General features: G+C 37.9%; 1 protein-coding gene across 1 annotated transcript in view; it reads left to right on the top strand.

Moving 5' to 3' along the window:
• DSCAM (DS cell adhesion molecule) overlaps nucleotides 1-14857 on the top strand; it is a 717333-nt gene that overhangs the window by 590104 nt on the left and 112372 nt on the right. Inside the window, exons 17-19 of the mRNA XM_059720751.1 lie at nucleotides 7483-7723; nucleotides 9338-9484; nucleotides 12743-12898. Of these exons, the coding sequence (XP_059576734.1) occupies nucleotides 7483-7723; nucleotides 9338-9484; nucleotides 12743-12898 (544 nt within the window). The remainder of the gene's footprint in view (nucleotides 1-7482; nucleotides 7724-9337; nucleotides 9485-12742; nucleotides 12899-14857) is intronic.

Here is a 14857-nt window from a genome sequence, read left to right as displayed (position 1 = left end):
ACCATTGTTTGTAACTGTTTTGTCTACTTTTCATTCAGTGTCTTGATAACTGTGCAGTATTTTACATCCAGTAGTTAAAAATGCACACAGCAGATTTCTAAATCAAATTTTAAAACAGGCTTGTATTCTATATAAGTTGTATATCTCAGTGGGCAGAGTAAGGATATTTTATCTGTAACCTAGTCTTCAGAAGAACAATAATTTATATATGCTGTGTTCATAATATCTCGTATTTTAGATTCTGAAGTGTGTAGCATAAAGTGTTAAAATAAGGTCAGCGCTTATTAACTTCTATGTCATTAATGTCATTTAGTCATGATACATATTGTGCCACATAAGTCAGAACTCGTGGAGAGCCATGAAATAATTGTAGAATGCTGGCCGTTTATCATGGTAGCATATTCTCACGTCAGATAATCCATGATGAGAAAAGATTATCCTATATTTAAATAGTCTGTCCGTTCCTTAATGATGGACCTTGGCTACTCAAATGGCCAACTAATGCAGGCAGATCGCAAATGATAGGGACTGTAAAGTAGTTCATTCATGTATTAAAAATGATATATTGAAATCTCTATCACTACAAGTACATCCACAGAAAGGGTTGTTCTCATCAGCCCTAAATCAACGTTTCCCGATCCTGCAAATACAGTGGAGACTCATTAAAACAAAGTACAAGTAATTGTGGTTTCTTGCACCACACTATCATTCCCTTAGTGGTCAGTGTCTTTGGGGATGAATGTACTTGGCTGCTGGTCTACCCTCCATTCTTGCGCAGTGGAAGCCTTACCTGTGAAGCAGCACATTTACTATACAGATCCAAAAGATATACATCTTAAAGCAGATTGTGAAGCGATAACATTATACAATGTAGCAAGCTGCATCCTATTTAATGCATCATAAATACAATCCTTGCATTTTATAAGGAAGTGTGTGGTGCCTGCCTTGACCCCACAGGTAAAAAAAAAAAAAAAAAATCTAGTCCAACTGATATCTCAAAATGACCCAGTCTAGCACATTTTAAATATTTCTTCATTAGGAGTCAGACACACACTGATAACATTTGCATCAACTTTATTTCATAGTTACAGCCATGTCACTTGTTCTTGATGTGGTTTCTACAACCAACAAAGGTTCGTGTCTAACAAGAATGGCACCACATAGCAGGCTAAATGAACTTAACAGTATACTCGTTGAACAAACGAAATGGAGTACATGAAGTTCTGTTAGGCATGCGGATCACCCACTGAAATAATGTGTACCATATACTGACTCTAGATTAGAGACCCTGCAAAGAAATGCTTAATGTGATATTACTTTAAAAATATGGTGTCCAGGAACTATATGTCTCTTTCAATGTTGCCACCTGGAATTGTCACAGTCCTACATGTATGGAAGGGATTTTTTGAGAAGGGATTTTTTTGGAGACACTTAGGCAGATGTGAAAGGTCCCATTGTCTTTCCCTCTTCTTAAAGCTGACTTGTGAGGATTTTTAAACATCAAAATTAAAGTTGGCATCATTGGCTATTGGTAAAATGTAGGCATCTAAATGCCGTTTGCCTTTTAAAAAAAATCTTCCATTTTAGTATGTGGCCTCAGGCATGTTCAAATATTTGCAGCTTAAATGAAAGCTTCCTGCCAACATTTTCAAGAAATACCTCAAATGTTCTAGGTCAATGTTGGATTTTTCAATTTTAAACAAGCACAGTTTATCTGTGCCTCCACCTGTACCCATTTAGACACCTACCTGCTTAATCTGTGGGTACTGTCAGGTGAGTAAAACATTCACATGAATGGAGCTAGAGTTATGGTGCCATGGTCTCCTATTTGTGTTCAGCATTCAGATCATGGCCAAATTTTATCTGTTCTGTGGGACCACAACACTTTTCAAGTGATAAAATTGTACATAACAAAATATAATAAATTTCAACAGCACAGGACAAATACCATAAACAAATACCATAGGATATGTACACAGGATACCTTTACCCTAGAATATTCTCAATTTTGTCTACAGAAAAACTAGAATGGACACATGGCATGTGCCATTAACTGCAGAAGAAAGGCCATTCTTTGGTGTAAAGTTACTCCTGCAAAATTTACTCTGGAAAAGGTTACTTTTGTTCAGTTTAATCCTGTTTCTTTTCATCTGAATAGAACTTTGGTTATCGGATAGAATATTAACATATTTAATAATATTAAAATAATGTACATGATAATATTCCACAAGAATGCAGAGAAAATTAAGCAGGCGTTAAATAGGAGTCTGTGGGCACATTACATGTTCTTTAATGCATCATAGTTACTGTGCATTAAGTTTAGTATTTGTGTAATTAAGTAAATTAATATGCAGTAACCAGTAGCGCTGGCATGCACCTTTTTAGTGACATTACTGCACAGTAGCCTAATAAAACTGTGCAGTACTGTATTAGCACTGTTTGTGCTGTGACACATTACTGTGCAGTATTATTAGGTTACTGAGCAGTTAATATCTCATGTAGATGCTCCCAGTGTTCTTAAAAGATCATGGTAATTTTTTGCAATGTCAATCAATACATTAAATTTAGTCTTAAAAATTATTCTATTTTTTTAACTTTCCCAATTTCACAGTTTACAAAAAATGAGTCATGTTCATTCCTTATGAATGCAGAATTTGAATAAGCAGGAACATAGCTAATTTAGGCTGCTAAAATGTTGGACGGGAAAATTTGCCTTTATAGCACTCTAATAAGAGCAGGTCAGGGTTTTTCCCAATGAGACTTTTTCCATCAAAAACATCTGTTTCATTGAAAGTGAAACTATCCACAAGAGTTGACTATTTCAGTTAAACCTTATTTAGGAAAACAAAACAAAACCAAACAAAAACATTTAAGTAATTAATCAAGGAATGTTTCAGCAATTCGAACAGAACATTTCATTTTGAAATTACTTTTCATTCTGAAATTACTTTAAAATTATTGTGTTTCATGTTATATCTTTATACATCATTTTGTAAAAATCAGTGTTTCAGTGCTACCAGAACAACACATTTTAATTGATCCTGGAACTAACTTTAAAAAAAACAGTTAATCTTTGGAAAATATTTGATATTTTATTTTAGTTCAGAATGAAAACAAATTTTAAACTGGTTGAATTTCCCATGAAATTGAAATTCTGACTCCTTCATTGCCCTACCAGTGATGTGTATTTCAGTGTTTAGTGTGTTCGTTTTGATGCATATTATGTGTTAACATTGTGTTATTGTTCTGTCTGTTTTACAATATTATGTACATATATGTTTCAGTATATGTAGTCTGTTACTGTACATAATATATACAAAGTGTATGTGCATTTTTCTCAGCATTCAATGCATGCCTTACAGCATATAGTTTATGTATATGCAGTATTTTAACGTGTCAGTATGCAATGTATACAGTTCACAAAAAATAAATGAACTTGTTTATATAGTGTATGTGTTTTTATGCATATTAGTTGTGATTTCAGTGCGTGACATATGTTCTTGACAATTAATTATGTTCAGAGACCCTATCAAAACCTCTTAGAATGGTCTCTAAAATAGAATTCATTTAGAAGATGTCTTAACGCTCGAGTCTTTCAGCAGTCCACTATTTTCCAGTTGGTCTGTAGAGATAAGAAAAATACATGCAAATCAGTAAAAAAAATCAGTACTTATAGAAATTTTCAACTGAACCAGATGGGTAATTTATCTTGATTTCTTTGCTAAACAGGCATATAACCTGATGCACACAGAATGGTGATATTAGTATCTTAACTAAACTGGTGACCTTAGCTTTCTCAGTTAAGAAGGAAAGGTAACTTGCAGTTGTATTGTAAAGGGCACTGTTCTAATGACAGCATCTGCAGACACTATATAAAGGCTGTTTCCATGTGATGTGGGAGGGGTAGTTTGAGGGCTCTGTTGTCCTGTTGTCATCTGTAGGTCAGGATACATGGTTAAATTATGCCTCCTATCCTACATCATCGTTGCCCTGCTTGGTGAAAAAAGGCAGTAAATACATCATGGGAGATTCACTGCCAGGGGGCATTGTGGGAGGTTAATTCCACAGATATAACTAACAATTTTTGCCCCCTAGTCAGAGATGTTGGAGCACAGGGTACTGAGCACCACAGGGTCTTATCTAACCCCTTAGAATCAAAGACCTCAGCTACTGCTGCTGTGGCACAGGCACCCAACCTGAGACCCGCTGCTGCCATGAAGAAGGCTCCCTGGGACCTGCCATTTTGGCACCCCTTGTGAATCGGCACACAAGGCAGATGCCCTATGCTCCTAGTTATGCTACTGGTGAAGTCTACTGCCATAGGTCCAGCCCCAAAGGAAAATGGGGACATTAGTTAGTTAAACTACTACTTCTTTAAGGGATGATGATGGCCTATCAAATTGAAATAGGTGGGTTTGGTCCAACCCCTTTTTGTTTTCAGTGAAAAATCAAAGTTATCAATGAAAAGCAAATTATTTTCACCCAAGAGTTTGTTGAGCTGAAAATTCAAATGAGCTTTGAAAAAAAAATGTTTCCATGGAAAATTTTCAATCATCCTCAACTATAAGAAAACAATATCTTAGTGAAAGAAATCTATGAAGTTGTTGGGCTTTTTTTTTGGGGGGGGGGGGGTTGTTTGTTGTTTACTAAACCCATAATTCAGAAGGGTTTCCTATTTCCTGAAAGGGTCATAGATCTTTTAAAGTAGAGTATTTCAACCAAGAAACCAATGTACCATTAAACTGTTAGCTATTTAAATTTATCAGAGTTATTTTCTTTTCCAAAGGTACAAATGTTTTCATTCCATTTAAGTAGTCCAGATGCTTTTAGTTTCATCAATAGAAAATACGATGCCACACTATCAACTAGTACAGTTTTCTTAATGTCCTCAATTACTGTACTGTAGCATTATTCAGCAAAGAAGGAAAAAAAAATGCCCAAAAATATTATTCTGGCTTTACCTGCATGGACTTTGCATGGACCTTGCATGGACTTCAGCCCTGATTATACTGTCCCTTTCCATGTTTATCTTCCACTGAAGTCAATACTATTTTGTTTATGAAGGCCTAGCAATTTTGGAAGGTATACTTGCCATAACTAGTTCTAATTATGAAGGCCCACACTAAACCAATGAAAGAGGACGACACAACTTTCTTATAACAGCTGTTGTTTTTGAAGAAACTAAAATATAAAATTGGTGTGGAAAAAAAGTCCTTGCTGAAGTTTTGTCTCCTTTTTTGGAGAATAGTTGGAGTGAGGGGAGCCAAGAAAAACAAAGTATCTGAAAATGAAACTTGTCTTTGGGCGCTTCTACAGAAGAAGCTATTGCACAGTGGTTACTGCGTATTTATTTAGTACTTGTATAAGCAAATACTAAATACATGTTCAGTAACTGGACTTATTGCTCAGTAGCGCCAATGTATGCCTTTTAAGTGATGCTACCGCGCAGTAACCTAATACTACTGTGCAATAGTGTCTTGGCATGGTTTTTGCTACACAATGCTCTGGCATGGTAGTATTAGGCTACTGCGCAGTCAGCATCTCATGTAAGTGCGTCCACTTACATCGATCCAGTTATAGGCTTAAGTATGGTATGAAGATTGCATTGGTTTTGCTGGCAAGTAATCTATGGCAAATTGTTTCTGATGTGGCTGAATTCTGTGGAGGAAGTCAATCTGTTCTTTTGTTCTTTGACACAAGCAGAGCAGTGTTGGATAACTGGTCATCTCTCCTGAGAACCTCTGTTTTGGGGTGCTGTAAGGAATTACTCCAACATGCTTTCTAGTCTATATGTTGATGAAACTATTTGAAGAGATGGACAGCTTAGAGTGTAGTGTCTCTATAGGAAAACTGGCTTTGTGTCTCCATTTCATCAGAGCCAGCTGCTGTGGTTGATCAGCGTTATCCTTTATCTTGCTTGGATGAGAAAGACACATAAACCTGAAGCTTATGGTTAGTTAAATGAAGCAACTGAAGAATTGTTAATGCTGATTTGCTTGCCCGAAAGGGAAAGTTTGTTTGTCTTGGCACTCTAATTCACAACCTCTCCTGTTGGCACTTATACATTTCTGAATATTCAGGCAGTGGTGGTGGCCATTAATGTTTTTTATCATTAACTCTTATCAGAAAGGTAGCAACCTTCACCATGTTTAGATGTGAAAATTGGCAGAGAGATCCATACCCTTATCACTTTAGGATTGAATTACTTCAGTGTGCTCTACATTAAGCTAATGCTTAACATCAACAGCTTCTCATTTGTATCCAACACTATCTTAGGAATTGATTCAAACCTGGTTTAAATTGGTTTAAACCTTAAATGGTCTATCCTCTAGTTTCCTGGAAGATCCTGTCTTGCTATGTTGTGCCTGTAATAAATCAGATGAGGTGGTTGGTGGTGGTAGACCTTGTTTTCTTTGTCAGCTTAAAAGGCCCAAATTTCTGTCTACATTACAATTTTTTCAATGGGTCTATGAAATGGATGAATAATTGAGAGTATGGTACAAAAGTTTGACTGAAGAGTCTGATGAGATCTGAGAGAGTTAATTTAGTTCATGTGCATGGATTCTCAGTAGCATTTATATTCATTGAAAACAATCATTCATGTGCATAGAGCAGTGGATGAGAACATGTTTACAAAATAAAATTCTGTCAGCAAGTATTTTAAGAGAAAAAGGTATGTTGACAATAATGGCTTGTCTTACCAAATAATAATGCTCATTTTATTTTTATACTATATTTTATATTATAGACTACTGAAATGGAATGATCTCTGCCAATAAGAGTACGGGGATCTTGTATAGTGCCTGAGAACTATAGTGCAGAGTAGTGGTCAGAAATCTTTTACTGTTCATATCTTTGAATGTACACTTGTTTCAGGAACTTTTCAGCATATAAATCCCTACACTGTGATTTACTCTACCTTCAAAGTGCTGTTTCTCCAGTGCCAAGTGGACTGGTAGGAGCACATTTCAAAGAGCAGTATGTGATTTACCCAATTTACCAAGCCAAGCGTGTGATCTTGCCTTCAAGGCTGAGGATTTTATGTGGATAGTAGGGTGTTTAGGCAAGAACACATAGTAATACATGGTAAACCTGCTGTGCAGACCTACCCTTACTGCCCCAACAGATGATTGCCTCTACTTGATTCATCCAGTTTATAGAGGAATAGAAAAATTAAATGTAGATTATGTCTAAAATATTTCACTGTTGTATATATATTTTAATAATTATATAATAACATTTCCTCAACTCAGTAATTATACTTACATTGGGTATTAAACAACCTGACCTGGAATTTGTTTAGCATAGTAAAGAATTGTTACTTTATATATAGGAACTATCTTCAATTTAATACCTAAAAGTATGATTTTGTTCATTTGAATAACATTTTGGCTTTTTATGCATTTCAAAATAGTTAAGGGGAGAAATCTGCTTGAGTTTGCACATGTATACTTACCATGTCATCTTTCATATCCTGTTTAGGCTCCAAAGAAGCATTTGCAAAATGGGATTATTCGCGGATACCAGATAGGTTACCGGGAATACAGTGCAGGGGGCAATTTCCAATTCAACATCATCAGTATTGATACCACTGGGGACAGTGAAGTTTATACCTTGAATAACCTGAAAAAATTCACCCAGTATGGCATGGTGGTACAGGCTTGTAACCGGGCTGGAATAGGACCTTCTTCTCAGGAAATCATCACCACTACCCTAGAGGATGGTAGGTTCTAGGCAGACAACTATCACATATGCTGTGGAATACTTTTTTTTTTTCATTATTATTATTTCTTTATCAGGCCTTTTCTTACCAGTTATGGATTTATTTATCAAATTGTATCTGCTACCTGATTACTGGTCATCAAAAAGAGGATAATAGAATGTCTGCCTCAGAGATGATAGGTTAGAAGCAGTCAGCAAGTAGAACTGTACAAATTTCAAATTGCCACCTAGGGCATTTAGTTCACTTTAATGCAGACAACTATGCTAATCTTCTGTTGCAAGGAGCTTGGTTGAGACTTTCCTTAGAAAGTCCATTGCTTTGATATGGACTCATTTGTTGACTTTGTGCTCCCATTACAATATCATAGTACTTGTTACAACTAAATGTGAAAACCCAGATCTGTTCTTGTGTACAATATCTTAGCTTGCCAGCTGAAAAGGAGGCATTAGATTTTCCAAGCATGTCCAAATTAATAAGAAAAAAAATGTTGGTGCTTACTGTCTATTTCAAGCTGCCTACTCAGAGAGGTAATTCAGAACTATTTTCCAAACCACACAAAAGAGCAATTCTCAGGCAATGATAGAGAGCCCTCTAGTGAAAAAAGAGAATTATTCCACATACTATAGACAGGATTGATACGCCAAAACAGTATAAAAATATGTCAAAGGAAGAAAAATACCATGGATGACCCAGGTTTTTAGCTACTCTAAATTGGCATAGCTACACTAAAATCAATACCATTTGGGAACAACTCTGCATGTTAAATAGAATAGTACAGTTGTTAAATTCTTGTTTGTTAGAGTGTTTGAGAAGTATTCTTCATTGAACATTAGTGTTTTTCATTTAGTGAAAATATGGTTAATACTGGACAGAGACCTGCCGGTTATCACTAAGCACGCATATTTGTTAATATTACATGAAATTTAACTAATTTCTTCAGATCCCAGTATGTTTGGGAGCTTTTGTTGGCAACCTTTTTTTAACATCTGGGTGTTTTTAGGTAATTAAGTGAACTGATAATAAGATAATTATACAGGCAAAAAGAGAGAGTAATTTTACAGATGTTTTATTTCATGCTGAAATGGCTGACTAAAAATGTATTAGTTTTGATTGAAATTTTTCAAATGTTGTAAATTTCTATGGTAGCATTAAAAATATATATTTCAGGAGATTTCTTTGCTTTTCCCCTCAGCCAGCTGATAAATTGAAATATTTCAATAAACTGGAAAATGTTAGTGGGAAAAAAACCTAAAAAATGTATACGTTTTTGTAATATTTTCATGCACCTTTCAATCAGCTGTAGCTATTTTTCTCTTAGTAGGAAGGAAGACATGGATGAAAGGTCATATTCCAGGAAGCCAATTATGCTTGCAAAAAGCAACAAGTTCTAATTAATTTAAAAAGCATCTCTGTTTGTAATGAAGTATAAGCTATTGTTCAAATAAAGGATTTGAATCTAGTAATAAAAACTGAAAGCATATCAGAAGGGGACTCTACCAAGATAGGGGGGACAAATGCATTTTAAACATTCAGTTTTACATTGGCCTGTAGAGCATGGATTTACTTGGTCTTAGAAATAATCCAGAGTTAAAAATGGTGAATATCTAATTCCAGTGCCCAGTTGCCCTCCAGGGAATGTCCAAGCCACTGCTACATCACCAGAAACCATCTCTATTTCCTGGTCTACACTTGCCAAAGAAGCCCTGAACGGGATTCTACAGGGATTCAGGGTTATCTACTGGGCTAATCTCATGGATGGAGGTAAGATGCATTAATCAAGCTATCAGATGTGGACTAAGAACATTGTCAGGATAACATACAGTTCATGGTAATTTAGTTCTCTTGTGTGAACAGTGTATAACAACACTTTACATTTACTTTCATCATCATTTTACAGTGAGCATCATACAGCTGTTATACAACAAATTATGAACATGTTCAAGAGATTGTTCCAACTGGAGTCTAATTCTTACTGCTCACAGATAAGGCTACCACCTTCCATTTATAGCTTATTTTGCTGGTTTTCAATACTGAACAAAAATATCAAAACACCTGTTAACAGCTTACACATCCAAGAAAAACCAAATTAAACACAGCCCATGTTTAAATATCAGAGGGTTTTTTTAAACCCTGCATTGAGGTATAAGAGAGAACCTATCTGACATTTCGTTTTCTTCTGTTCAGCAAAATTACCTCTAAATTTATTATATATGTATATATATGTATATGTTACAGTGTAACTACTCATGCTAATCACTAGGAGTGTGCAAAACAAGCTGTATTTGATTCAGATTCGGCCTGAATCAGGGACAGTAGTTCAATTAATTGATTCAGATCACCATCCCTCATTATATTCGGCTGAATTCAAATCTGAAGATTTGATTCTGATTCAGAGAATCAGCGATTTGGCCATAGACACAGATTTAAATGTTTTTTTCTACATACCTCGAGGTACCAGGCATGGCTCGTAAATGCTGCAATGGTGGGGTGGATGAAGCACCTTACAGGAGCATGGGGAGCCCCCCTGTGTGCTCAGTGAGGAACCCAGAAGTGGACCAGAAGTACTTCTGATCCACTTCCAGGTCTGCCGGGAAGCACACAGGACCCGCTCCTCCCCTCCTCCCCCCCGGCTCAGTAATCAGCTAGCTGCAGGAGGACCCAGGGTGCACCCCCAGACCCAGGACGCACCAGTCACCGAGCTGGGGGGAGCAGATGTGCGCACTCCCCAGCAGACCCGGAAGTGGACCGGAAGTACCTCTGGTCCACTTCCAGGTCTGCTGCTGAGCATGCTAGGAAGCCCCCAGTGCTCCTGTGGGATGTTCCCTGCACCCCAGCATCACAGCATTCACTAGTTGCTTGCTATATTGAGCTACGTAGAAAAAACATTTAAAGCTGTGTCTATGTCCAAATCATCAAATCTTTCCGAATCTCTCCAAATCAATTTGGAGGGTTCCGATTTAATTCAGAGAGATTCAGGCTGAATCTCTGCTGAATCGAATCAGGGACCAAAGCTTCACACGGCCATACTAATCACATATTTTAATGTGCAATTTATTACAAACCCCGTTGAGATTACATACATAATTGCCATATTTGATGCAATGTGTTTATTTGTAAAAACAAGCCCATTACATATGTGTGTATGTGTGCACATATTTTACATAAGACGCATGCGCACATGCGTGTGCGCGCGTGCGCACACACACACACACACACACACACATCTATCTATATCTATATACATATTGTCCAGCAACAGGAAAACTGCCCTTGCCCAGCTCCTCCCAACTCTTCAGCCAGGGAGAGCTGGAGGCTGGGGCTGCTAGCACAATGTAACTATATATATATTTATATATATGGTTTCTTTTTGCAAATAAATTGTATTCAATTCAGCAGTAATTCATAATTTCAATAACCATATAATTTCATCTCAATGTGGTCTGTAATAAATTGCACATTAAACATCTGAATAGTTACACTATAAGAATAGCATCCTTTCAGTCCATAGATATGTTCCTTTGGGCATTTTTGTTTGTTTGGGGGAGTGGTTTATTTGCTGACAATATGCTTTTGTTACTATATTTGGGATGAGAACACATTCTTGGAGCAATGCTTTTTCAAGCATTGGTTTGAAGTACTCAAGAGATTAGAAAAGTTAGCAGGAAACCCAAGATAAATGAATTGCTAGGCAACAGACTAAGGAAGTGTTCTTTACTATGTTCTGAAATGTATCACCTGATTTTACCTTCATATTTGTTCCTTTTTTAATAAGTTTGGACTATTATTTACTTTATGCATTTTACTCTGGAAAAGCTATGAGAAGGAGCTGGATTTTATTCTTGTTTTTTTATCTATCAAAAATAGTGAATTATTAGCTTAAATTGCCTTGACAAATTCTGCCATCTATTAGTCATACTTGTGCGGCTATGAGGTTACACAGGTGTGACTGAAGTCAGAACATAACCATGACATCCCTTATTACTGCTGATAATACCTGTGTCAGAAATAATTTAAGGTAAATTGCTCATGCCTTTGTACATTAAAAATAAAGTCAACAAAATTAGCACAGTCAAAAATTGTGCTGTGTTAAAAATAAGCAATGTGAAATACTAAATAGTAGTTTTGATTCATCAAGGAAATCATTGCATTGACTTCAATGATCAAGCTATGTTTATTCATTTTCAGTGCCTTGCTGATGTCTACATTGCAGTACGTTCTACTGTATCTTGCAAAATGCAGCTATTGGAAAATAATATTTAAGCTTGGATATCCTTATTTTATTTAGTTCTGTTTTGGGTATTTTTTATTAATTTTCGGATTCTTTTAGCCAAATGTGGTCTTTTACCATTTCTGCATGTGATTTTTTTTCCCCAGTTTTCTGCAACATGCTTTACATCATAATGTACATCGTATGTTTTTGAAAACAAATTTGGTTTTATCCCATCTAAATCTATTGGTAATTAGTGCTAATGAATAAAATATATTTCAGAGTGGGGTTGGCCATAATTTTTTAAACCAAAAGATTGTTGTTTGTTTTTCTTTATGAAAAATGGTAATTCTTCAAAAATGAAAAAAGAATTGAGAAGATGTTTGATTTTATCCAATGTTTATTTTTCAAGGAAACGCTTGCATTTTCAATAAAAGACAGCAATACTATTATAGAAATATTTTGTTTAACAAAAAGCTAGCTCTGAATAAATTATACTTACAATCAGCATTTTGACAAAGATTTTAGACCCTTTCTGTTAACATTGTGTTTTTAAAAAACTGAAAAATAGGTCTATTTTTGAAGTATATGGAATGAAAACTTTTTTCCTTTAGTCTTCAGATACTTTTCAGATACTTTATAGTACTGAAATTGTCTGTTAAATAATCATGAAGAGTTCTTTTTCTTTATGGTTGCCTATTCCTGTATCTGACATGTTACCTAATTCCTATTCTCATATTCCACAAACATAAATGATGAAAAGAAGAAAGATATTACCAATAATCCAATGGTTCATTTTTTCTGTTCCTTAGAGCTGGGAGAGATTAAGAATGTCACTACTACTCAGCCCTCGCTAGAGCTTGATGGCTTGGAAAAATATACTAACTACAGCATTCAAGTGCTGGCATTCACACGAGCTGGAGATGGAGTCAGGAGTGAGCAAATTTTCACCCGCACTAAGGAGGATGGTAAGAGCTAAGCACTTCTCTATAGCCAGCTTGACACTATGCATTACTGTGTAGTACTTTGTCCTTAGTTTTTTAAAGCAGTATGTTTGCCACCTCCAACATGCGTACACAGATTAGGATTTGCACATATTGGCTGCGTCTAGACTTGCCAGGGCTTGCCGTTTGTCGTGCCACAGACCTCTTTGAGGCACCACAAACTGCACATGGCAAACATTAAAATGTACCCCACACTGCAAATTTGCAGCATGAGGACAAAAAGCCTCCCCCCCCCACCAATTTCCTGATCACAAAAAAATAGCAAAAAATGGCACAGTGCATACTCAATAAGCATGTGGTGGGACACATGGAGGCTGGGCTGTCCAGAGCAACACTCTGGCTGCTGACCAGGCCTCTATGCTGCCCAACCCATGCTCCAGCTCTCCCTGTGTGAAGAGTTAGGGGGAGCTGAGCAAGGGCAGTTTTCTAGGCCTGTGTGAAGTGGCTAGTATTTGCTTCGGATTTGGGTTTGGCCAATTTGGGGGGACAGCGATTTGATTTGAATCAGTGATTCGAATCACTGAAATCACCCAGGCCCATCCCCTGCTCACTCTCCCAGCCCCAGCAATGGCTGCCCTGCCCACCCCAGCTCCTGCACTTCGAAAAAAAAAGCCTCGACTCACCGGGTGCTGCTGGGTGGGGGTTGATCCCTGCTGCCCTCCACTGCACCATGCTTTATGCGGGGCTCTGCACGAGCTCTCCTCCCCGCCACTGTCCCAGCCCCACACCCCCATGGCTGACCCGCCCACCCCAGCTCTGGCCGTTTAAGAAAAAATAAGCCCCCATCCCCCCCAGGGTGACCGCTTCCTTCCCAGTGGGGGTGATCCCCACTGCCTCCCAATGCCCTGCACCATGTGGGGGCTCTGCATGAGCCCCCCAAATCGGTGAGCCCTGGGGTATTTTGGGGTTTTTTTTTCTTAAAGGGCTGGACTTGGGGTGGGCGGGGCAGCCATGGGGAGTGGGGCTGAGGGAGTGGGCAGGGCAGGGAGCTCGTGGCAGAGCCCCCCATGCAGCATGGGCCAGTGGGGGGCAGCAGGGCTTGTCCCCCCTGTCCAGCAGCACCCAGTGAGTGGGGGCTTTTTTTTAAAGGACCTGGAGTTGAGGCTGGGCGGGGCAGCCATGGTGGGGTCTGGGAGAGCGCGTGGGGGTCAGGGGCACTCAGGGGATCTAGGGGAGCAGGCAGAGGATGGGGCTTGGTGGGGTTCCCCCTCATGGTTGCCTCCCCTCTCCTGCTCCTACTTACCAGCTCCGAGTCTGGGTCCAGCTCCCTGCTGCAGCGGATGGGGACTGCCCAAATCATCAAAGCTCTCTGAATCTTTTCTGAATCAATTCGGACCTTTTTATTGGTCCCCTGATTTGGTTTGGATTTGGAGATTCAGCCGAATCTCCTCTGAATCAAATCAGCACCTGAAGCTTTGCACAGCCCTACAGTTTTCCCATTGCAGGACAATTTGTCCCTCAACAAAGCACATGTACAGGGGCCTGCACTATGGCAATGTTTGCCATTGCAAGCACATACCCTTGCATGTCTGGATGCATCCATTTAGTGCAACATAAAAACTAGGCCTTTTTGTGTATTCTTTCCTTTGTTGACAAGTTAAGAATTAACATGGCAATGCAGGAAATTGTTTACGCCTGTGGTGAACTTTAAGCACGTAAGGAGTGATTTTTTTTCACAAATGTAACAAAAACCTGTTTAGCCAGATTGACTTTTGGGGGGGGGGGGGTTAATTGTTCTTCAGACATTTTCCTAATTCTTTTTAAAAAGTTTAAAATGGGGAAAAGTATGTTTTGTTAACACTTTCATAATGTACTATGTGGCCGGCGGGATTTTCCTCAAACTAAAAAAAATCAGTCACACACAAGAACATTACAAACCTGAAAAGAAAAAGAAAAGAGTTCTCCCCTTTCTTAACTCAGGTA

Source organism: Alligator mississippiensis, chromosome 1 (genome assembly GCF_030867095.1).
Source record: "Alligator mississippiensis isolate rAllMis1 chromosome 1, rAllMis1, whole genome shotgun sequence".
NCBI lineage: Eukaryota > Metazoa > Chordata > Crocodylia > Alligatoridae > Alligator > Alligator mississippiensis.
This window is presented reverse-complemented; position numbering and strand designations above follow the sequence as displayed.